General features: G+C 35.1%; 1 protein-coding gene across 10 annotated transcripts in view; it reads left to right on the top strand.

Moving 5' to 3' along the window:
• The window catches only part of RAPGEF2 (Rap guanine nucleotide exchange factor 2), a 240,526-nt gene that overhangs the window by 180,986 nt on the left and 35,139 nt on the right, over positions 1–24,401 (top strand). For all 10 annotated transcript variants that reach the window (XM_069493495.1, XM_069493496.1, XM_069493493.1 and 7 more), the window contains 2 exons: positions 9,047–9,178; positions 18,227–18,404. In XM_069493495.1, the coding sequence (XP_069349596.1) occupies positions 9,047–9,178; positions 18,227–18,404 (310 nt within the window). The remainder of the gene's footprint in view (positions 1–9,046; positions 9,179–18,226; positions 18,405–24,401) is intronic.

A 24,401-nucleotide genomic window follows, 5' to 3' on the forward strand; every position in this document is an offset into this window, starting at 1 on the left:
CCATAGGAATCTTTTTTCTCTGACTTTAAGCTCTCATTTCCCAAACTCCATACTCCACTGAGCATTTTTTCAGTTGGGATAACTAAGCACAGTCCCTTTGGAGCTCATCAGAGTTGTTGTCTACTTGGTCATAGAAGCTGTCTTCTGGTATTACCAGCAACACCCCTTGCTCTCCGGGGATTGCTGCTTCCCTGGCACCAATCCCACTTGGTTCTGGAAAACAAGAGACTGAGAATGGAAGTTGTAGTAACTGTAGAGTGTTATCAGCATTACTGTATTATCAGTATGACTTTATGGATGGTATAATTGTCATGGTATGTTTATGTTCCAATTACTCTCTTTTATAAACATTCATAGATGTCGGAGCCTGTTACCTGGGGGCATTGTACAAGCCACTTGAGCTCTTTGAGCTTCCATTTCTTATGCAGCACCTGGGCTCTTTCTCAGCATTAGAACAAAGAGAGAACATACAAAATATTCAGTGCATTGCCCATTATATAGTACATACCCCCCATAGTAATGGCAGTGATTATTACTAACATTAAGAGAAAATATACAAAGGAGTTTGGGATTTAAAATAGATGAAATTCTACCCAGAAGATGACTTTTAAATCACCTGACTCAGTGCAAACAGTTGCCATATTTTTCATCGAAAGTTCTAGGACTGACCGACCTAGAGAATTTCTTTTAAATCTCTCAGAGGAATTTGTGTTTTTCAGGTGCTTGGTTGTTGATGGTTGGAAATAAATTGAAAGGGAAAAGGGATTATATGCTGAGAGTGTGTGTGTGTGTGTGTGCGTGCGCACATGTGTGTATGCATTTAGAGTGAGAATGGAGTAGCTGTCACTTGACAACCATCATCAAGCTGCTGTGTTTCTTAACAAGCAACAGAACATTTCATTTGGCCATGTAAACATGATAATTAATCAGCTACCTCAATATTTCTATGGAAACTTGTACAGTTTGGATTGCTTTGTTTTGGATCTCAGATAAACATTTTCATTGTGAAAAAATACAGCTATCTTTTAGATGGGAAACTTTCAGTGGATTTGATAATAATTCTAGACCTGCTCTCACTATACCAGGTATCTTTCTTAAAGTGATAAAATTAGCTGACTAGATTAAATATGTGTGTGTGCATACACACACTCATAATTTTTTCTTATATTCAGATGTTAGAGAAATGAAATACAAGACAAGGTTTTATTTCTGCCAAAATTAACTATCAGAAAAGGGGTTTCCTTAATCTCTTATATTATGAGGTTCTCTCTCAATTTAGTTTCCTTTTTTTTTTTTGGTTAACAAAAAGATATTTTTCGATAAGGAAAATAAAGCAGAAGTGACCCCAAGCAGTGTTTGCTTGGTGTGCTTATAGGGGCATGGATGGAATTGGTGTAAAGGAGTTAAATAAGTTTTACATAGATTCAATAATGATTCCCAGCTATATTATCTAAAAATTGTCATTACTGGATATTACCATAAACATTTTAAAAATTAATTTACAGAGCAAATAGTAAATGATTGTAGCTGTAAAGAAGCTGCAAAGATAAAGATCAGCTTCACTAATGTTATCTACAGCACTGTCATGTAGATACATCACTGTCTCAAGCAATTTGAAGGAATGGAAACTTAGGCTTTGGAATGTCAAAGTCATTGATGTTGGAAATGCAGGTGCAAAGTTTTAATAAGTTTGACTCATGAAAGTGAGAAATTATTTTAAATTAATATTTTATTTTCCATGTGATTTTGAAATGTATATGAGAAGCTATACTATTAATAATAAATGGATTTGAGTAGCCATTTGACAATTTCATCAATATTTATGAGAGTTTTCAGTTCAACTAGTAAATTAATAAATACATTAAAGTTTAATGCGTAAGTGTGTTTGTTCCAGACCCCTTCACCTGGGGCTGGAATCTCTCTCTCTCACTTTTTTGCTGTATGATCTTGGTGCAAATCACTTAACTTTTCTGCATCTTGAGTTCCTCCTATATAAAATAGTCACAATAATACCTACTTTGTAGGATTGTTTTAAAAATCTAATGAGCTAACGTATATGCAAGTGCTTAGAGCAGGGCCTGGCACATAGTAACTTGTGTACAGGTGATGTGATTATTGCTTTATCTTTGGGAGAATGGTCAAAGCCTTACATTTTGCAATATATGGTACTTAGATCATACTATTTCTCATCACACTGAAGGATTCTACTTTTCCATTTTGAAGTGAAGTTCCTGTGCGATTCTTTCTACTTAGTGCTTTCTTTCAACATTCAATAGAAAAGGCTTTCTAAAAGTATTTGCTTAGAAACATCAATTGTCTTGTGACTGACAGCCTCTTTTCAACCAATTTACTAATTTTGATGATTTGTTTTTCTCATCAGGAGTCCCAGGTATACTATTTGTGTTCAAATTATCCCCATTTCATATATGTAAGAATTAAATTTTAGATAGATTGTAAGTTGCCCACCTGTAGCCAATGAAGTTTATGATTCTAACCCCGAAAAATATGAAGGTGGCCTTTCTGCCTTGGGAGAGGGCAAGGATCCTACCACATTTCAGTAGCTAATTCCAGCACATAAAAGTATATGTTTGGGCAGAAAGACATGTGAAATATTCATGCGTATAACCCGTATCTTTTCAAATCTTCTCTGTTATATTAATAGCTACCTCTAAAACATTATTATGTAGGAAAGTAGCAAGGAACTTTCGAAATAAACCTCCCCACCCCCTAGTGTTTCTGTTCAGACTGTCCTCCAGGGTCTAGAGGTAGCGTGCTCTGTATGGCGGGAATAAAGCTTTGTGGTTATACCACATCTAGTTGTGGCATGTGTCAGGCCAAATACATAACTGTTCTGGAGGCTTTTGCAGTCAGACACAAAACTACTCACATAAAAGCACAAACAGCGGAAGTTTTGTTATCACTTTGAGAAAATTCTAAACTATGAAAATTTGAGTGTTCACAGGGGAAAGTAATTGGACTATAAGCATGTTATGACATGGAAGTTACTCAGTTTGCAAAAATTTTTAAGGTATTTGAAGCAGTGAGTTTCTCTCCATATATATGAGATTTATTTATAACATACAGACTTTTGGGGGAATATATAAAAGTGAACTACAATAATGCTAGTTTTAGGTATCACTGTGTCAAAAACAAATTTATTTATTTTTTTGGAATTGAATTTGAAAAATATCAGACCTAAGGTTAGGGAGGACCCTGACTGGAAAAGAGAGGCATCTGTAAGGAAGATTCTGTAGGTCGCAGTGATTATGTCATTTGGTCACTGTATTATATGTGTTTCATAGAAGAAACTAAGCTGACTGGCCCAAGTTTGTTTGACTTAGAAGGTAGTTGAATAGAAGATAAATCCATGTATGCCAAACATGAGGCTTATGTCTTTTGAGCCTGGTAGGAAGCTAGGAGAATGTTAAGTTCTTACAAATGGTTAAATTTTTGGCAAGTTTCTCCAGTGCTTATAAGGCAAATAAATTTTTGTAGAGCTATTTCAATAAAGCATAGTCATATCAACACTTACAAATGTCTATATGTAATTTAATCAGGAAAATAGATCTATCAGCATATTAAATTACTATCTCATGACACATTTAGAAAACCTTTGTTTCCTACCATTATATATACTTAGAACCAAAATAAACTGTATGTTGCTCCAAAATCTTTCACTTTGGTTTGTGAAATATTGGCGGATGAAGCATTCGAGAACAAGAGCATTTGTTAAGGGGTTATGACAGAAGTAAAAATCAATTTTGCTGATTAATATTTGAGTCCAAATGTTTACTTTTTCTGGTGTTCTAAAATATGATTTACAAAAGTAAAAGTTGATCAGGTTATAAACAGGTTTTTAAAATGAGCTACTAAATAATATTTCTGCCTCATCAAGCTGTATGTAGAAACAGGTCAAAGAGTGTCAGAACTAGTAGTATCTGAAAAGATCAGTAGTAGAAAGAAAAAGAAAAAACAGGTGTGGGTGAGAGAGAGAGAGTGTGTGTGTGTATGTATGTGTATGCCCAAAGAGAGAGAGAATATGTATTGCTTTTAGAACATAACTCAAGTGAGTGAAGGGTAGTGTCTCTAGCTGGGTGACTTTGGCCACTAAAGCCCAGTGGATTATTGATCTGTTCCCAGAAAGGGCTTTAATTCTAGCTACAGAAATTTTAGACCTGGAAGGGACCTGTGCTTTATACAGAGTCTGGCACGTGGTAATTTATAGTTAACACACTTCTTTAGTGATTTCTGTGTGCCAAGCACTTCTCTAAGTGCTTTACACCCATTCATTCATTTAATCTGCACAACACAGGCTTTCAATAAATGATGGATGAATGAAAATATAGTCTCCCATATTTTCACTAATAGCCCAGAGAAAAACAGAAAATATATCTAGTAATATACTGACTCCTCTCTGTAAAGCTTAAAAACATGAACATAAAGAGTATTCACAAAAATCCAGTGATGATATGGGAGAAACAGTATTCATTTGAGTAAATTCTTAGTGATGCACCTTAATATAAAGTCAGTTTTTAGTCACTAAATGAGATATCTAATTTACCTTAGGTAGTAGTGTTACTCAAGCTGCCTGGGAAGATTGGATAAATTCCAACGATCACCCCAAACCTTATATGTTCTGTTGTAACTATTACTTGAAATAAAGTGATCCCAAGGTTAGTTTGAGAAATTATCAGTTAAATAAATTTCAATTGATAGCAGCAATATTTTTTGTTTGTTTTCGTCTTGTTTTGTTTTTTAACTATTGGATTTCTCACTGATGCTGAGATGATAATATGTATTATGGAACGTGAAACTCTCTTTTACATAGAACACCTGTTGGGAGTAGAATCCCACAAAACTCATCCCCTGTGCTTTCTGGCTGGATTGGGGGTCTGGTCCCACAGGTGCTGGGCGTATTGGTAATGCAGAGATTCTTGGGAGAGAAAAGGAAGGGGAAGAAGGGCAGCCACCCTCATTTCTACTGCACTATCCCCGATTTCAGGTATTTTACCAACTCCACAAAGTATTTATTCAGTAGCGACTTCAAGGTATCCGTACTCATGACATCTGTGTTCAAAATAGAGTTCGTTCATTAGCTAGTAATTTTATAAATGCCAACCATTAGATTAATTAATAAATTGTTGATTATCAAATAAATGCCTATTTATATATGGGTATTGGTCATGTATAGAACTTCCTTTTTAAAAGCTAATTACCGTAGTGTCACTGTCTGTAAAATAAAACAAAACAAGCTGTTATACAAATGGTACCAAGGTTTTATGAAACTGATTAATTTTAGGTTTGTGCTTACTTTATGTTAGCACTCAGGTTTAAATGTGGGTGCCTTCTAGACCTGTGTCTGCCTCCTGATGCCCAACCCCCCATATGGTTTGTTTGCCTCTTAAAAACTCCATTTTTCCTAGGCTTGGACTCAGGTATCTAGGAAGACTGTTGTGTGGCAGGGCCAAATCAGTGCATTTCAGACTCTCCCCTTATGGGAACACCTTTTATAACTTCTCCCATTCCATAACCTGACCAGTGTGTGTTGTCAATAAAATTTTATAATAGTATTGTTATTCCAATTTGTGAGAAAAAATTTTAAGATTACTTGAATATAGCATCTGTTCGTATGTATCTTACATAAAGAGGTATTTAGTTAATTTTAAATTATATTTGCATTTACTGTAAGTTCAATATATGATTTTTTCATGCTATTCTGAAAAGAACACAGGTGGCAGGGGAAAGGGATGAAAACAATGTTTATAAAACTATGTTTAAACCAGACATGGTGGCACGCGGCTGTAGTCCCAACTATTCGGGAGGCTGAGGCGGGAGGATTGCTTGAGCCCAGGAATTCAAGACCAGGCTGGGGAACATGGTGAGACCTTGTCTCAAAAGCTCAGACTATGTTTAATTTGTTTTTCTATTGCTTGTAACACTTATCACAATGAATTTTGGGGTAGTAGAAGTTCCATGTGGAATCAGGAATGTCTTATTCACCTTGATATTCCCTTCTCCTCACAGAGTGTGTGACTTAGCAGGAACTCAGTAAGTCTTTATTAAATAGAACTGAATTTTTAAGAGCAAAAGTATTTCTTTCTCTTTTGAGTCTTTATGGTTCTGGGCCTACAATTACCACATAATTCTGATATTTGTGGCTGTAAGTAGGCATAGGTGAATACACTTCAGAACTTGAGGGATGCTTAGCAAATCTGTTTATTTAATAGAAGGATATTTTTATTTATACATGAACAAGTAGAAAATTGATATTTATATATGTGTGTGGAGATCAGTAAATGTTGTCCAAAACTTTCTCAGTTCCAAAGAATTGGTGCGTAAAGGCTGGACGCAGGTCCCCTCTATTAGGTGTGGAGCTCCGTCAGCTCCCAGTGCTGTCCGCACGGTGGATTCTTAGTCAGCAAAGATGATCAGAGGATGGATTCTAACAAGAAAGTCCTGTAAGACGTGAATAAATAAAAAGTAAAAACTCATTAGATAATTATATCTTCATTTGACATATTAATTTAAAAAAAAAAACAGTGTGACATGTCAGTCTGAGTCATGTCTGTAAAAGATAATCAATAAAAATCAGTTTATTATTCTGTAATTACATGTATCGATTGATGCCTTTTAAAATCCCTGAGCCATAGAGTAACGTTTCCCCAGTTGCCTTCTGTGGTAAATGACTGAATTAAATGGCAGTGGAGCTAGGATGATGAAGGGTATTTATCCTGGCTATGAACATGTTATTTATTTTACTATCTGATAACTGTCGCTTAGCTACATTTAAAATCATAGTCATGAATACATTCCTACAAACTTCTGTCTTCAAATTGTTCATAAATAAATCCTGCAATGAATTCACTAGTCTACATTGTGAATAAAACATAGAAATTCTGAATTTAGAAGGATTTGTCTATCTACTCCTTATAGAGAAATCATTATTCTCCTAAATTTTACATATTAATATTTCATAATATCTTTATCATTTTTTAAAAACACTCTTAGTGAGATGGGCTTACAGTTATTTCACACATTTGAATAAACATCTCACTTCTCTGAGCTCCTCCAACATGTGGGTTTATATCCATTTTTTTGGCATCTAATCTTATGCCCCCTAACAAATTCATGTTTAAATCTGTCCTTTGTATACCTTGATCCTTTAGAGTTAAAAATACTATTTCTCAATATATTGTGTATAAATATCGTTAAGTACCATGCACTTAATGTAGGGACAGGTGTAATTTATTCAGAGTCAGGTCTGAATGATATGGAATATAGATATATTTTTGCTGGGTTCGGTGGATCACGCCTATAATCCTAGCACTCTGGGAGGCCAAGGCGGGAGGATGGCTTGAGCTCAGGAGTTTGAGACCCGCGTGAGCAAGAGTGAGATCCTATCTCTACTAAAGATAGAAAAATTAGCCAGATGTCATGGTGCGCACCTGTAGTCCCAGCCGCTCGGGAGGCTGAGGCAGGAGGATGGCTTGAACCTAGGAGTTTGAGGTTTCAGAGAGCTAGGATGATGCCACTACACTCTCCCTGGGGCAACAGAGCCAGACTCTGTCTCAAAAATAAATAAACAAACAAAATACATTTTGCCTGTTTGTTTGAAGCTTTGAAGATCAAAACCCATTGAGCATTGTCATAAACCTGAATCATCTCCCTCAGGAGGCTTATTCTAGAGAGGGGATAAGGATCAAAGGGTAGATGGGAATGTTACTAAGGTAAATCTTTATTTAAGTTTTAACAGTTAGTCTTTTTATTATTATTCACTAGCTAAATAGGATCAGTATGCAGGCACAAACAAGAGAATGTTATCAGTAATTCACGATGCTAGTTAGCATATCTTTTGAACTGTCAAATGTATTGCTGGCCAATAGTATAAATGTGATATTATAGATAAATATAGTGTCTTTTTAAATTCAGAAGACTTGACAGTAACTGATAAGAGTGTAAGGTTCGTAAGGGCAGTGTTTTACTTGCTAACTAGGACATAATAAGAGAAAAGGGCCTCAGTAAATATTTGTTGAATGGGTGAATGTGTGAATGTTTTCCTTTTTGTGAATGCATTTTGTCTGATATATGAGGGGTAGTAGACTTCAGAACTTGAGGGATGTTTAGCAAATCTGTTTATTTTAATAGAGGCTATTTTTATTTGAACATGAAGAAGTAGATAGGTAAATGTTGTCCATAATCTTCTCAATTCTCAGTTATTTGTTGGCATTCTGTTTTCTTTCTCCATAGAGCTTAGTGTAGTTACTTGTATGACAATGTGCTTAATCTACTCTAAGATACTCTTTTTGTTTTTTAACCTTTAAACATCATTTGGGCATAAAAGAACCTCAAATCTGTTTTCTCATTTAAACTGTTTCTTGCCATAAAATTGCATTTGTGACTAGTAATAAATATTGATAGTAGAATATTTTGCTCATTGATATGTAATCTGAGAATTGTAACTTACTAAATTAAATGTTCATCCAAATTCTCCGTAATCACCAACCCTACTTATTTAAGCATCAAATTTCATATTATTTAAGGTTCATTGTATGCCCATAAACTTGAAAAATTTATGGCTGGGAGCAATGGCTCATTCCTGTAATCTGAGCACTCTGGGAGGACCAGGCGGGAGAATAGCTTGAGTTTAGGATTCAAGACCAGCCTGAGCAAGAGCAAGACCCCGCCTCTACTAAAAATAGAAAAATTAGCCAGGAGCAGTGGCATGCACCTGTAGTCCCAGCTACTCTGGAGGCTGAGGCAGGAGGATTGCTTGAACCAGGAGTTTGAGGTTGCAGTGAGCTGTGATGATGCCAGTGCATTCTACCCGGGGCAACAGAGTGAGAGTCTATTTAAAAAAAAAAAAAAATATGTGATTTTTGGTAAATAGGATAATATTTAGTAATTTGTGAATTTAAAAATGAAGACTCTTACCTAATAACATTTTTGGCTTAGTGGTATGGAATAGAATATAATATCTTAATTTTAAAATGTCGTCTTGGAGATCTGATTCAAATTGTAATCCTAGTTTTTCCTGCTCCTTCCCTAGCTTCCTGCAGATTTCACAAAACTACACCTTACTGACAGTCTCCACCCACAGGTGACCCACGTTTCTTCTAGCCATTCAGGATGTAGTATCACTAGTGATTCTGGAAGCAGCAGTCTTTCTGATATCTACCAGGTAAGAAGGAGATTTTTTTTGTCATTTGCTTCATTTTCATGTATTCCAAGGAGTTTTAGGGTTCTCAGTTAATATTAATAGAATCTATAAATTAAATATTTGTGTGTATATTGTATGTGCATATATGTACATAAAACATTAATGTTTATACTTTTCACAGACAGCATGTTATATGTTTGTTTTAGAATGTAGAACTACTGCCTAATTGTACTTGCCTCTGCTATTACCAGTTATCAGAATTTTAAATAGAGTGATTGGAATGGAATCATTTGTCTTGACTTTAAATATTTTATTCATTTGACTACAGGTGTAGTATGTTTATGACTCTTTCTTGACTAAACACCATAGGAGGAAACTGCAGAGTTGAGCTTTTATACTAAGTTTTTCTTATTAAAGTCCATATTGAGTATGACAAAAGGAAAGGATTATTAAGATTGGATCATTTAATTATATTCCTTGTATTTTAAAAAATTACCTATAGATTTAGTTATGTGTTTAAAATAAACATCTTATGGTACCAATGAATGGAAAATAAGCTAGAACTATGGGATTCCAAACATATTTTTAAAACAAAATAATCTTAATTGTTAAGGAATAGTTTATTGGCTTAGAATATGCAAATTTAGGAAGTGACTAAAATATTCAAAAGAAATCTTTTCAAATACATTCTAATAATATTTGATTTTAGATGGTTTCAAACAAAAGAACATTATATTCACAAAGTATAGTTCTTGGCTCCTTAGGAATTGTGACATGAGGTGACCATAAAAAGTACCCTTTTTAGGAACATAATAGTTATGAAGGATCATTGGTGTATTTAGGCAGTGCTAAGTTTCTGGTTTTTTTAATTACTAAAAGTAATTTTAGTAATTACTAAAAGTGAATAATTAGAATACCATAAATATAAGACATATTTGTGTAAGTCCTAAATTTAGTAGATCTTAGAAAATAAATTTTCTTTTAAAGAGATAGTCTATTAGGTACACACTTTTCTCAATTTACCTGCCCCCCTACCCAACACCATCTATTTCTGGAAATTGGTTTTTTTAAAAACACTTATTCAAGAGTTCCCTTCCATGGAACAATGAACAATATACATAAAAGCTGTGCTTAAGCTTATATTAATTGAAATATCATGAAAGAACCTTTGTCCTCTAAATTTCGAGATGATTATTACACATTTTGACAATCTATAATGGGAATACAGCTTGAGATTATAGCAGTTATTACTGTTTTCTTGAAGCATGTACAAACAAATGGAATTTCTAAAAGATAAATTTATAATAAGAATGAAATAATTTGTTTATATAATTTATTGAGGCCTGTTCTGAGGGGAGTTTTACCCGAATGTGCAGTTGCCTAGAGTAAGCTGGATGCATTCATGAGGAAATTCCCGATGGTACGTCTGTCCCTAGCTATCATCCAAATGTCTGGGTGGGTGAGAGTTCCTGATTGCTCTGGCGCAGTTGGAGCTTACAGTCTGCAGTCTGACTTTGTCTTGGTATTAGATAAAAAGGAGGGCCCCTGTGTATCATTTTGATACATTTAGTTGAGTTTCAAAGCTATTTGCTTCAAACTTGATGACAGGCATGTAGCCTGTAAGTTTATATTTGTCATAAGGAAAAATCCATAGCTGTATCTAAGGATTTGGCTATTAGCGATGCAAAATTTAACATTTAATATTCTCAATAGACCATTTCTATTATCTTTAAATCAGAACTTCTTAAGGTGAGAAGAAGCCTGACATCTCATTGGTCCAACTCCAAGTCTTACATTGGATCCTATCCAGCAAGCATCCTGTTATTCTTGAACAGTGCCAGGGACGAGCAACTCTCTCTCATGGCAGCCCATTTAATCTTTGCACAATTCTGACTTAGGGGATCTTTTCTTTTTTTGTTGAAAGCTGTCACATTGAAGTGAGTGTAAATGCCCATCAGATGGGCACAGAGAGGTTGAAATTGAGTGCTGTGAACAAGGGAGAAATGGGTAGAATAATGTTGCTGCTGCGGTGGAGGAAGGAGAGAAATTTCAGAGGAAAGTGAATGACTAATGTTAGGAGAAGGAACTCTCCTCTGTTTTAACAGGGACACATCCTGCTGGGTTTGGAGTGGGCAGTTTGGGAGTTGAGGGAGTTCCTTTCTTAAACTTCTGTTTTCTCTCTGAAGAGTTGAGTTCATTTGTTGAGAGTGAGAGAGTTGGTGGATAGAGAGTTTTAAGGAGAGACAAGTTTTGAAATAATAGTTACAGAGAGCGTAGTAGAGCAAATTGACCAGAGAAATGGAGACTCAATGGAGTTGGTACCTTCAGATATAAAATGATTTCCCTTTACCCTGGTGAGTAATTTTCTCCACGGTAAGCACAAGATTTGACTTCATCCAGGACTGAAGTTGTGCTACATGAGTGTAGGTGGAGCAACATGTCAAACTTTTTCTAACTACAGAGCTTTGCTTTTGCATCCCTTCTGGCTGGAATGTTTTCTCCTAGCTTGATCCTCTTCTGCCTTCATTTTCAAGTATAATCTTCTCATCGAGTGCTTCCTTAATAATCCTCTGTAAGAGAGGGCTTACATTTTGGTTCCTTTCCTGGCTAGTCCTTTTATTTCTTTCCTAGACCCTGAGCGAAATGATTATTACTTTATATGTTGTCTGTCTGCCTACTAGAATAACAGTTTTCGGAAGTCAGGGAACTTGTCTGTCTCATCTCCATTTTCTCTCTAGAGCCTTAGTACAGTGCCAGGAGATCATAGGAATTCAGTCAAAATGTGTTGATTGAATGTAATTGAAATAATAGACTAGGTAACATAAGCAGAGTATGAAAGGAAGTTAAGACGGGAGGTGCGAATGCTACACAAAGAGGTAGTAGAGTCTTGAAGACTAAAGATCCTCCTTAAGTTGAAAAAGGGTTTTCTTAAGCAGATGGGAGCAAGCTGAAAGACCAGGAGGTTGTTAGTGATAGAAAGCAGAATGCCTAAGTTAGTGGATATGTGACAATGCCATTTCCAGCCACGATAAGGTCCTGGTTAAATGATATGACTGTCAGAGTGAGTAGCTTAGGCAGACTGGAAATAGTTGTACAAAAATAGATAGATCAATAAAACAGAGTTCAAGCAACATGGAACTTGTGTAAGGGTATAATATATAACAGAGGAAACCTCACAAATCAGTGAAGAAAGCGATGGATTATTCAGTAAGTGGTCTTTAGGGTGTGGGGGTCATTTTACATTCTCACTTTATATCATAATTAAAATAAGTTCCAGATAAACTAAAGAGTTAGCAAACAATGTTGTAATGAAAGATCAAAACATTTGACAATTAAAAAATCAATTGATACGAAGATTTAAAGTGAAAATATAACTGATTTATGTAAATTAATAAGAAAAATACTCAGCTCACAGTATAAAAATGTTCAAAGGACAGAAGTCGGTCATTTACAGAAGAGAAAATGCAAATATCTCTACCTCACATAAAATATTTAAAACATATTAATAATTGACTATATGAAAATTTAAATATGGAACTATTTTGCTTATCAAATTAGCATAGATTTTCTTAAATATTTATAGACATTTTTATACATTCCTTATAGGATTATAAATTTAGGAAAGCAACCTAATAATTTACATTAAGAGCTTTAAAAAATTGTCCCTCTCTTTTAGGTGTATGTGTATATACATGTGTGTGTATATTTAAAAGCATATATTGAAGTAAAAAATACTGACAGTGTAAAACTAGCAACAACATAAATTATATACAAACTAGACTTAATGCAAACATTATATTTCTAAATATATTTTTTATAGTTTCCACATATATATAATTTTATGTGATGTTCCTTCTCTGTTATCTCACTTAAATTATCATTCAGTAGTACTTTCTAGCCTAAATTTATATGCGACTAATTTAGGTGCTATTTGGGTTAAATATATATGTTTGAGATTCTGTAAATTTTATTTACATTAAAGGCTGGGCACAGTGGCTCGTGCCTGTAATCCCAGCACTAAAGGAGGCCGAGGCAGGAGGACAGCATGAGGCCAGGAATTTGAGACCAGCCTGGGCAACATAGGGAGACCCCATCTCTATGAAAAATTTAAAAATTAGCTGGGTGTTGTAACACTCGCGTGTACTCCCAGCTACTTCGAGACTAGGGTGGGAGGATCGCTTGAGCCCAGGAGTTCAAGATTACAGTGAGCTATGATAACATCACTGCACTCCAGCCTGGGTGACAGAGCAGGACCCAGTTTGGGGGGGTGGGGAGGGCGGGGGGATACTTCTTAAGCAATCCTCTTAAAATGGCTGTATGTGTGAGATATTTAATAAACAAAACTTTTTTGCAAATGATTTTAAAGTGCTTAATAAAATATATGCAGTATTTTATTTTTAATTAAGTTAAATTAACCTTTCACTAGAGCTTTATGGCCTTAAAGTTTTTTTAGTTTGTTCATTTTCTCAACATTCTTTAAAAAAGTCAAAATAAACTGGTTTTAAGAAATATATTCACTACAGAAGAGTATATCTAGTCCCTTTTTATTTAAATCATAGATCTTTCAGCATTGATCTGAGAATATTATTTTTAAAGAATATTATTATTTAAATATTAATGGGCAACTAATTTTTATGTTAGGCTGTAAATGTATAGGGTAAATTAATTTGGGACAGGAGTTATTTGCCTAATATGTAAGCCTTTCTTCTTGTTGCTCAGACAAATATAGTCATATACTTTTAAATATAAAGTATCTGTTTGAGTATCCTTATTTAGAATAAAAGGGCTTAAAGATAAGCATAAATCTTAGCAGTGTTGGATTCAAGGAAGCTAGAAAGCAAGTGTTTCAATTACGTTTATATGCAAATATATATTTATAAATGTATCTTTTATAACTTAGCAAAGTTGTTATTTCTGTATTGTATTAACTCTTTTCTTTATAAAGACTGTCTATTGAGAAAGCTGGGCATAATGCAAAGTATATAGTATTTTTTGTGTTGGCCAGACCTCATTTTGAGTCCTGGCACAGTTACTAGGTTTTGTTTTGTTTACATTGAACAACTTCTTTAATTTCCTTGAGTGTTTTCTCATCTATAAAATAGGGGTAGTAATACTAACTTGCTGAATTGATATGAAGATTGATAATTATGTATTAAAAGCATCAAATTTAGTGCTAGATATTTAGTAGTCATTCAATATAGGATCACTATAATTATTGTATGAATCATTTGGCTAGAATTTAATGGGTACAATAGTCTGAGAGGTTTATTTGCAAATTTGTAAGGAGGTAAGGTGTTTAATAGAATTTTGTGTTTTTATTTTTTAATCAAATTCTGCAAATATGAATTGCATGTCAGACTCACTGCTGGTATGGGTAGAAGGTGTACAAGTGTAATACTAAGATGAAAAATGTAACACCTTAAGGAAGGAACTTTTGATTTTAGCCTGTAACTGGCTTTCTTTTCCCTTGTTTGATCCAAAAGCAGTTCTAGGAATGGTGAAAAGCTATGTCGCCAGTTTACAGATAAAACTTAGACTCATGGAGGTTGAGTGACTTTGCCAAAACCACATAATGAGTGGTAGAGGTGAGATATGGAGCCACGAAACTGAGTTTGTTCCTTCAGCAAATATGAATCCAGTAAATACTACGTTCCAGTCATTCTTCTTAAGTTTAGTATAATATTCTTCTCCAGAATACCAGTTTGTTTTTCATTATCCTTTTAATTAAGTCTCCAAATGTCTTGTTCATGAGACAGTGGTATTTTGAAATTAGTGGATTCCTGAAAAAGTTGTTTATCAAGTTTTTTGAAATGTCTGATTTAGGGAATTCTGTAGCATTTTAAAATAAAATAGACATTTATTATAAATAAAAATAATCTTCTAAATTATTGGGTTAGTGAATGTTATTTATGAATAGTTTGTTTCTTAAAGAGTGGATTACCCATAGAGATAGCTAACAACTAGGATCATTTACACAAATAGAGTGGAAGGTTCCGTTTTGGAGAGATTAATCCAATTGACATTTAAAAGTCTCTTTCTTTTATTTAAGACTTAAATATAATTCATTTAAATGATGACTTCTTTGGGGTATTATAAAATATATTTTCATGGTTAAGCATCTATTAGAAGTTTTAAAATTAAAGAAAATCCTTTAATTATATTATATTATTTAAAATGCAGATTTTTAAGATTTATATCTTCCGTAAAGTACTCTTTCTTCACTCTGCTAATAATAAAGAATGTGTATATAGAGGACTCATAGTATATTTGAAAATATAAGGTGATTAGAAATGAATAATCTTCAGTGTGAAGATGAAAGTGGGGTACAAGTGTAATATTAGCAAGCATTAGCAAATTGTCACCTTTCTTCAGAAGTAAGGTGTGGTGATAACAATTTTGACCTAATTTCTCTCATCACAACCCTGGCTTACTATATCACATCAAGTTCTACTTCAGTCTCCTAGAGTCTAGAGATAATTCAATGAATTTTGAATTTAAATTAGGAGATGTGATTCTTCTTTTTTAATATTAATTTTTTTAACCAATTAACTTCTTTATTGAAGAAACCATAGGAAGGGGTCAACTTCTAAAAAATGAGTCTGATTTGGAAAGTCTATAAAATCAGTCTTGCTGGGGTTACAGTAGGTTAAAAGTTGTGAATAACACCTGGCTCACCTTAGTGGGGAGCTTATATAGGGCCATCTTTACATGGCAGGGTGGTCCTGTTTGTGACTAAGGGGCATTACAATGTGGAACCTGCTCCCAGGATATCAAATGACATGGCAGTAGCCCATGACCCAGCAATGACAATTCAAGGTAGTACTCTATGGAAATAATAGGGAAAGCATACAAAAAGTATGACTCATGATCATAGATAGAGTACTGAAAATAAGTAAAATGCCAGTGGTAGATGGATAAATAAATTCTGGTTCATAACTATGATGGAATAATGTGTAGGTATTACATACATTGTAGAAGAGAAAATGTTTTAACATTTCACTGTGTAAAAGAAACTAGCAGCTGCACGCAGTGGCTGACACCTGTAATCCTAACTCTTTGGGAAGCCAAAGCGGGAGAACTGCTTGAACTCAGGAGTTTGAGACCAGCCTGAGCAAGAATGAGATTCTGTTTCTACTAAAAATAGAAAAAATTAGCTGGATGTGGTGGTGCGCACCTGTAGTCCCAGCTACTCAGGAGGCTGAGGCAGGAGGATTGCTGGAGACCAGGAATTTGAGGTTGGAATTAGCCGGGGCTACAAAGTGAGATTCTGTATCAAACAAAAATAAATAAATAAATAAATTAGCAGTCTGGATACTGCTGGCCTGTGTGCTCTGAGGGAGGGTCCAAGGCGCCAGAGGAACCTCATGGGCCTCGGTAAGCATTAATAGTCTTTCATCATCTACAATGGCTTCAGCAGTGTGCTCCCCAAGAAATCTGGAAAGCTTGTATTCTTGGGTTTGGATATGCAGGCAAAACCACTCTTCACATGCTCAAAGACGACAGATTGGGCCAACACGTTCCAACACTGCATCTAACATCAGAAGAACTGACAATTGCTGGAATGACTTTTACAACTTTTGATCTTGGTGGGCATGAGTAAGCACATCTGGTTTGGAAAAATTATATCCCAGCAAGTAATGGGATTGTCTTTCTGGTGGATTATGTTTCTTCTGAGTGTGTCACAGTTCTTTCTGCATGGGACCTGATGGCTTATTGTGGTCCCACCTGGAGCACATCTGCTCATAACAGTCAGTAGTATTAAGGCCATTGTAGCTTTTGTAGACGTTAGGTCTTCTGTCTTCAATTATTTTCTCCTTAAGTTTTGCTTATACTGTATGTGTTACCATTTGGGAAATTGTATCTAAAGAACTGAAAATGTGATTAAAACTCTTTGTTAAATGAGAAAACATTAACACATGCTTGTATTGCTTCGAAATATAGCACTGAATCTTATGTTCTGTGATATAAACCAGGACTTTACAAAGGTGAAACTTTATTGATAAGAAAATAGCACAATTTATTCTTTAAATATTGACTTCAATATAGAAAGAGTATAGATCCTTTATACAAGCAACATTTGTATGTGTCTGTTATAAGGAGCCAGATTAGGTAGTGGTTAAGACTCTGTAGCTGGAATTTCTGGGTTCTAATCCTGATTCCACAATTTATCAGCAGCATGACCTTAGAAAAATAATTTCTCTTTAAGTGTTCAGAGAATAATAAAAGTTCATAATGGCTCTTACTTTATAGGATTAAATGAGTTTGAACACACATAGCATTTAAAGCAGTGTCTGCCACATTGTAAATATTCAGTGTTGGCTTACTATCAGGTTCAATATTTTATATTTTTATCTTTTAAAAATCTTTATTTGGCTATTCTTAAAAATAAGATGTTTATTTATTGAAAATAATGTGGGCTATCACTTATTTGAAGTTGGTGAATTATGTTTTTTACAAAATTTAACAATTTTAAAATAAGATGTTTTCAAATTTTAATATTTCATCTGGAAAACACATTTGTGATATTTAAGATTGATGTAGTTAATATTTAATTGAATTCATTCTTACTATGCTTAAGTAGTTAGTGAGTTCTATATATGTAATGTCCGATAAGACCAGTATGATGCGTATATACATATTGCTGAGATGATAATCACAGAAGGCTATAAATTGAACTAAAAAGGAGGATAAGTGTTCTATGTTTGAGCTAGCCTAACAGAAGAGACCATCTTGAAACATGTGACTCCAAATACTATCTTTTTATTTTTTATTCTACTATGTTTCAAATGACATGACAACTCAGATAAGAAATCACAATTACTGAGATAAGATCATTAATCCTGGCCAAAAATTTAATAGGAGATAAAATCATTTATATTTTATTGAGGTTATTCTTATATATAGTGTCTGGTATACAAATAGTTGTGGGATGTTGAATACATCTCACTTAGTTATAGAAAAATAAACATAACAAAAAAATTATTTTGATCTAGACTTATTCTTATCTCTCTGGGGTCTCAAAGACTGATTTACTTAAAATAGTTTTTAATTTTTCTTGTCTGTTTTAAGGCCACAGAAAGTGAGGCTGGTGATATGGACCTGAGTGGGCTGCCAGAAACGGCAGTGGATTCCGAGGACGATGATGACGAAGAAGATATCGAGAGAGCGTCAGATCCTCTGATGAGTAGGGACATTGTGAGAGACTGCCTGGAGAAGGACCCAATTGACCGGACAGATGATGATATTGGTAAGTTTGAATGAGAAAATGAATCTAAGAGTAATTAAAACATTTAGAGGTGAAATTGTCTGTTACCATAGAGCCCAAGACTAGTAGGCTTTAAAAAAATCATTAATTTATTAAATTCCTTAGTATAAACAGTAGTGTTTATTGAACAAAAAATGGAAAAGGTCAATTTTCCTCAGTCAATACCTTTAAGAGTCTGCAAATAATATTGCGAATGAAACTTCCTAGTAAAACCCTTCCACATACCCTCTGTCTTACCTTAGTTTATGACCAAAAATAAAAAGTTAAAAGTAGTCTTCCAAACAATATTACCTCTGTTAATTTTCTTGTGAGCACTATTCCTATCAAGCTCAAGTTTTCTGTATGTAAACATCAGTCAAGTGGTGGGTAAAACTGTCATGCAGATGAATTTGCTTCTACTCTGGTTCCATATGAAGCTGAGACTGGGTGAAAGAAGGCAGCACAATGTCAGGTTAGCTGTGGGGGGTGGGCACCCTGAGATTAAAAATTTAAGTGGCTTTATATCTACCTTTCCATCACAGCAGGAGTTGATTTCATAATAATGGTTTTGTGTTTGAGTCCGCCTCCCAGACTCAGCCTTCTTCCTTTGTATCCTTGGGGTGAGGACTACTTCTGCAGAGAGTCATTTTCCCACCATGCCTGAGCCCAGTTAACTATTCTACCAATCCCCCAATTCTTTGGGCCAACATGAATTTGGAGAGAAATTCAGTGATTTGAGTGTGTTGGGATTAGGTATAGGATGGTATGAGTGTGTCAGTGGCTTGTAACATACGTTTGAGTGAGACAAACATGTATGAGGAAAAACTTTATTTAGGCTGTATACATACGCTGGGAAATTAAAGATGAAAAACCAAAACCTTGGTTGGATTAGATACTTAAAATTTAATCACTGTAAGAATTGCTCACTATATATGTGAATATCCTGTGGTGGTAACTATTCATTCAGCGACCTTGGTTGAGCACCTTCAGTGTACTGGGCATTCTTCTAGGTCCTGGCAACTCAGTGGTGACCAAGACAGCCACGGTCCTTGTTCTATTAACAGTCTGTATGGAAGACACATGATTAGCAAGTGAACAAGTAAAACACATTGCAGGTAGTGAGTGCAATGAGGAAGATTAAAGTGCGGGCCAGGGTGATAGAAGCAGGGACATGGCCTGAGTGGAATGGTTCTCAGTTTTACCCCCTGCACACTTAGGGCTGCACCTCCTGTGTCTGATACCACATGATCATCTGACTTACAGTGTCCAAAATTGGGCTTCACTCTCCCCTTCCTTGTTTGCTTTCTTGGGTCTGATAACACATACTCTTCTGATTTTCATTGTCCAAAATTGGGTTTACTCTCTTGTTCTATGTCCTTACCAGCTTCTTTTTTTTTTTTAATCCCTTAATTGCTGTTTTAAAGAAAAAATTAAATTATGTGTTCAATTTACCATTTCAACCCAGAGTCCTTGCTCATAGAGTTTTTTAAAATTACATAGAATGTTGCTTTTGAATCTGTTCATTTTAGAGTAGTTGTAGAAGAAAATGCTGATTATTTTATATTAAAATATGTGTAACATGTATGTCGTTCCTGGAACTTTAAGACTTTCCGTTGATATCTGAGAAGAACGTCTCTCCTAGAAGTTCTAGAAAGCAGGAGCTGTGCTAATTCCTACAAATAAGTACAAAGCTGTCTTTTTTAAAAATGTGCTCGTCAATATAATCTCTAGAGTGAATGACATTTATTTGGATAACAATATACTTGCAAGCAGTGACTATTCTGATGCTTGTTGCTATATCAAGTATACATTTATTTAAAGTAGTAAATCACTAACATTAAAGAGAAGGCCTAAAGGGTGTTGTTTGGTGTATGTGAGATCTTGAAAGATCTTTTATTCTATCTCCCTCAAAATAAAACTACGTGTGAGAACTCTTTAGCTGTTACTCTGTTAAATCTAACTCATCTTCCAGTGTTTGGTTAAAACAGACACCTTTTATATGAACTACAAACATCTGTAAGATTAATGTTTTCTCTAGATGCCTCTCTTCCCACCCACCTTCCTCTACCCCTGCCAGAAAGGGGGAGACGGGGTGCGTGTGCATGAGTGTTTAAGTTGGATCAAATGCAATTGCTAATATTTTAGCATGTTTTTACCAGCTACAGGAAGAAAAAAATTTCCCTTTGGGTTCCCATAGATTCTTGGGTATATCTTCTCAATGCTTTAAAGGGAGGGACTTCATTATATTCATTTTTGCTCTAGAACTCATAACTTTGTAGTTACTCAATTATTGAATGTGAATTTTATTCATTTTTTTGCACGGAGCCACGCCCAAGAAGCCTTGAGCAAGTGGACTCTGTGAATTTTATTTTTTCCTTTGAGCAGTTGACACATTAGAGAGCTACTTTGATCTCTTTCAGACAACCTGAGATTTTTTTTAATCTTAATATTAAGCACTTCTCGTATAAATTTGAGTCAAGCAAACCCAAAGTAAGCTAATTTTCTGAATTGGCTTTAGCTTTTGATATTGGCAAGTTGATTATTTGTGTTTTCTTTGGGTCACATTGACTAGAAAAACTTTTTTTTTTAAAGGTTTTTTTCATAAACAGATGTCCCTTTCCTAACAAAATAGGATAGGTCACAATAGTGTATCGATCTAATAGATTAGTGTATAATTCTCATGGGATTGTTCTAAGAAATATAAAAGAAAGCAGACTTGCTTCTCCCATCCACGGCTACTGCATTCTGTATGTCCTAGGAACTGTCCTAGTACCCATCCCAAGCTCTCAATTCTTGGCAACTCCAATCCCTCTAACTCTGCGTGATACCTGTGGCGTTATCAGGGTTTGTTTTGAGCCTCCTGTAGACAAATGCTTCTTTTTTATAAAATTTTTTTAAAGATTGGTGATAGAAAAGTTCTTTATTTTTTAAAATTGCTCCAGTCCTCTAGTGTAATATATGCAAAAGTTATCACAAAACCAATGATACCATTATTGAATCCTTAAGAATCTTAAAAACTCTTAGATGCCATCTGGTTAAGCATCTGTATATTTTTGGTTTTTCAGCTGAGCCTCAAGAATTATGTACATCGACTATTATTAGATCTTTTCTGTCTCCTTTATCCGTTCAATATGTGATACACAGATATTTTCTGTCCTGTTGTATTTTCTTAATGCTGGTCACTACTCTTATATCAAAAATTGATTTCACGACCCACTAATACAACAGGAATCTGCCCAAAAGCAAGAAACATGTCTATCCAAGGCACTTTAAAATCATCATAGCAAATATTTGTGAAGATGTTTTATATTTTCTGCCCATTTCATCTTCTTCAATCATATGTGTAATCTTTTGGCTTCTGTTTGACTTCTGTTATTGTCTAAACACACATTAAATTCAAAATACTTGTTGTCGTTGTTGTTGTTGTTCTTTTTCTTTCTTTCTTTCTTTCTTTTTTTTTTTTTTTGAGGCAGGGTCTTGCTCTTTTACCCAGGCTGGAGTGCAGTGGTGTCATCATAGCTCACTGCAACCTCCAACTCCTGGGCTCAAGCTGTCCTCCTGCCTCAGCTTCCCTAGTAGCTGGAACTACAGGTGCATACCACCACGCCTGGCTAATTTTTCTATTTTTTGTAGAGACGAGGTCTCACTCTTGATCAGGCTGGTCTTGAACTCCTGACTTCAAGCAGTCCTCCCACCTCAGCCTCCCAAAGTGCCAGGTTTGCAGGTGTGAGCCACGATGCCCAGCCAAATTCAAAATGTATCTGATAATTTCTGGTCTCGCGTTTTTCTTAAACCCATGAATTTGTGCCTGTTCAAGAAATTCAGCAAGAGCCAGGGGAGGAAAAAGTAACGTGTGGTCTAGAGGTAATATTGTAATACCTTATGGTAAGGAGCGAGGGGTTGTGGCTGAAGAAAACTGAGGCTGGAAACAGCAGAACTGTGATGTGCTAGTCAGAGGACCATGACTTCTTCATTTGCCTTGATGATTCAAATCAGCACATTTGTAAAACAATAATTCCTACCTCACCTATGTGATAGGTAGGGGTCATATCTTGCAGTAGTATTCAGAATTGCCTCAGCTGCTTTGCCAAGGAATAAATAGACTTTATGGAATGGCACAGGCACGCCTACTCATTCCAGAAATAAATTTCACTAAATAGAACTTACTCTTTCTATAAGTGATGGGCCTTGATAATTTATCTTCTTTTTAAAAAATGTTAGTTGCAAAAGTAAATTGATTTCCTGACACATAAATCTGGCTCAGATTGAAGAACACTGTCCTATTAGACTCTTTGGGTACCACTTACCATTGTTACTCTACTTATCACCAGAGCCGCTCTGTGTAATGAAAAGTCTTATACAAGAGGGATGACATAGAGTCTAATCAGAACATGGTGTTACCTAGCTGAACCACAGAAAACCACTCAGTCTGTCCTTGTAGTATAGTAATATTTTCACAGAATACATCCTTCTATTGTAATGGATACATAGGGACAGTTTGATTATGTGGAGACAGGAAAAATGTAGTAGAATTTTTATTTAGCTGAGAGGTTGAATGATACCCTGACTATAATAATAATGATAATAGTTCTAATTTATTATTTACTTTGTGGCAAGGACTTCGTCATTTTTATTGCATTTGATTCTCACAGCTACCCAGAAAGGTAGATATTATATTATTTTTTTGCAAATGAGAAAACCATGCCTTCAGGCAACTAATCAACTTGCCCAAGGTAATACAACTAGTAAGCATTCAAATGTCTGACATGACACCCTGTGCTCTTTACCACTACCAATGAAGTCTAGTGTGAGCTTTGGAGGCAAAGGGTCCTGAGTCATGTCACTGCCACCTCTTGACTATATGACTCTGAGCCTCAGTTTCCTCCCTACAAAATGAAAAAGAACATATGCACTTCATATAGCCATGGTGAGGAGTACGGAAAGAATTTAATAGGCAATTTAGTAAAACTACCTAATAATAGAGAAACACAGGACCATTAGTAATGGAGAAGACACGACTTGAAGAGACTGCGAAGTCTTCCCTCTTGTCAATAGTTGGAACCATACATACCAAAGTGTAAGTGGTTTGTTTCTCCACAGCATTGCCAATAGGAAAAATGATCAAACTTTTTTTTTTTTTTTTTTGCCAAACTGTGGGAAGAAATGGTATATCAGTATTCATTTACATTTATCATATTATAAATTTTAAATTTTTTAATTGACAAATAATAATTGTACATATTTATGGGGTAGATAGTGATGTTTTGATACATATAATGTATAATGATCAGATCAGGGTAATCTATCATCTCAAACATTATTATTTCTTTGTATTGGGAACATTCAGTATCCTCGTAGCTATTTGAAACTACACACACACACACACACATATATTTATAATTTTTTGTTGGTTTTTTTTTTTTTTTTTTTTTTTTTTTTGAGATAGAGTGTAGCTTTGTTGCCCAGGCTAAAGTTCCATGGTGTCAACCTTCCTCACAGCAACCTTTTTCTTCCTTTCTTTTTTTTGAGACAGGATCTTGCTCTTTTACCCAGGCTGGAGTGCAATGGTGTCATCATAGCTCACAGCAACCACAAACTCCTGGGCTTGAGCAATCCTCCTGCCTCAGCCTCCTAAGTAGCTGGGACTACAGGCGTGCACTGCCATGCCGGGCTAATTTTTCTATTTTTAGTAGAGATGGATCTCACTCTTGCTCATGCTGGTCTCCATCTCCTGATCTCAAGTGACCCTCCTGCTGCACCCTCCCAGAGTGCTGGGATTATAGGCGTGAGCCAAGTGAAACTATTTAATATATTATTGTTAAGTATAATCATTCTACACTGCTAGTAGAATTTTTTTAATTGATTAATTTTTGTGGATTTTTCTTATCCGTAGAAAATATCCCTTAGAATATTTTTGAATTAAAGGTAGTTACTTCTGATGTTTTAGGCATTCACCTGCCCAAGCAGCACTGGAATGGTCCTACTGACTTATGGGAAAAT

Source organism: Eulemur rufifrons, chromosome 18, assembly GCF_041146395.1.
Source record: "Eulemur rufifrons isolate Redbay chromosome 18, OSU_ERuf_1, whole genome shotgun sequence".
Classification (NCBI taxonomy): Eukaryota; Metazoa; Chordata; class Mammalia; order Primates; family Lemuridae; genus Eulemur; species Eulemur rufifrons.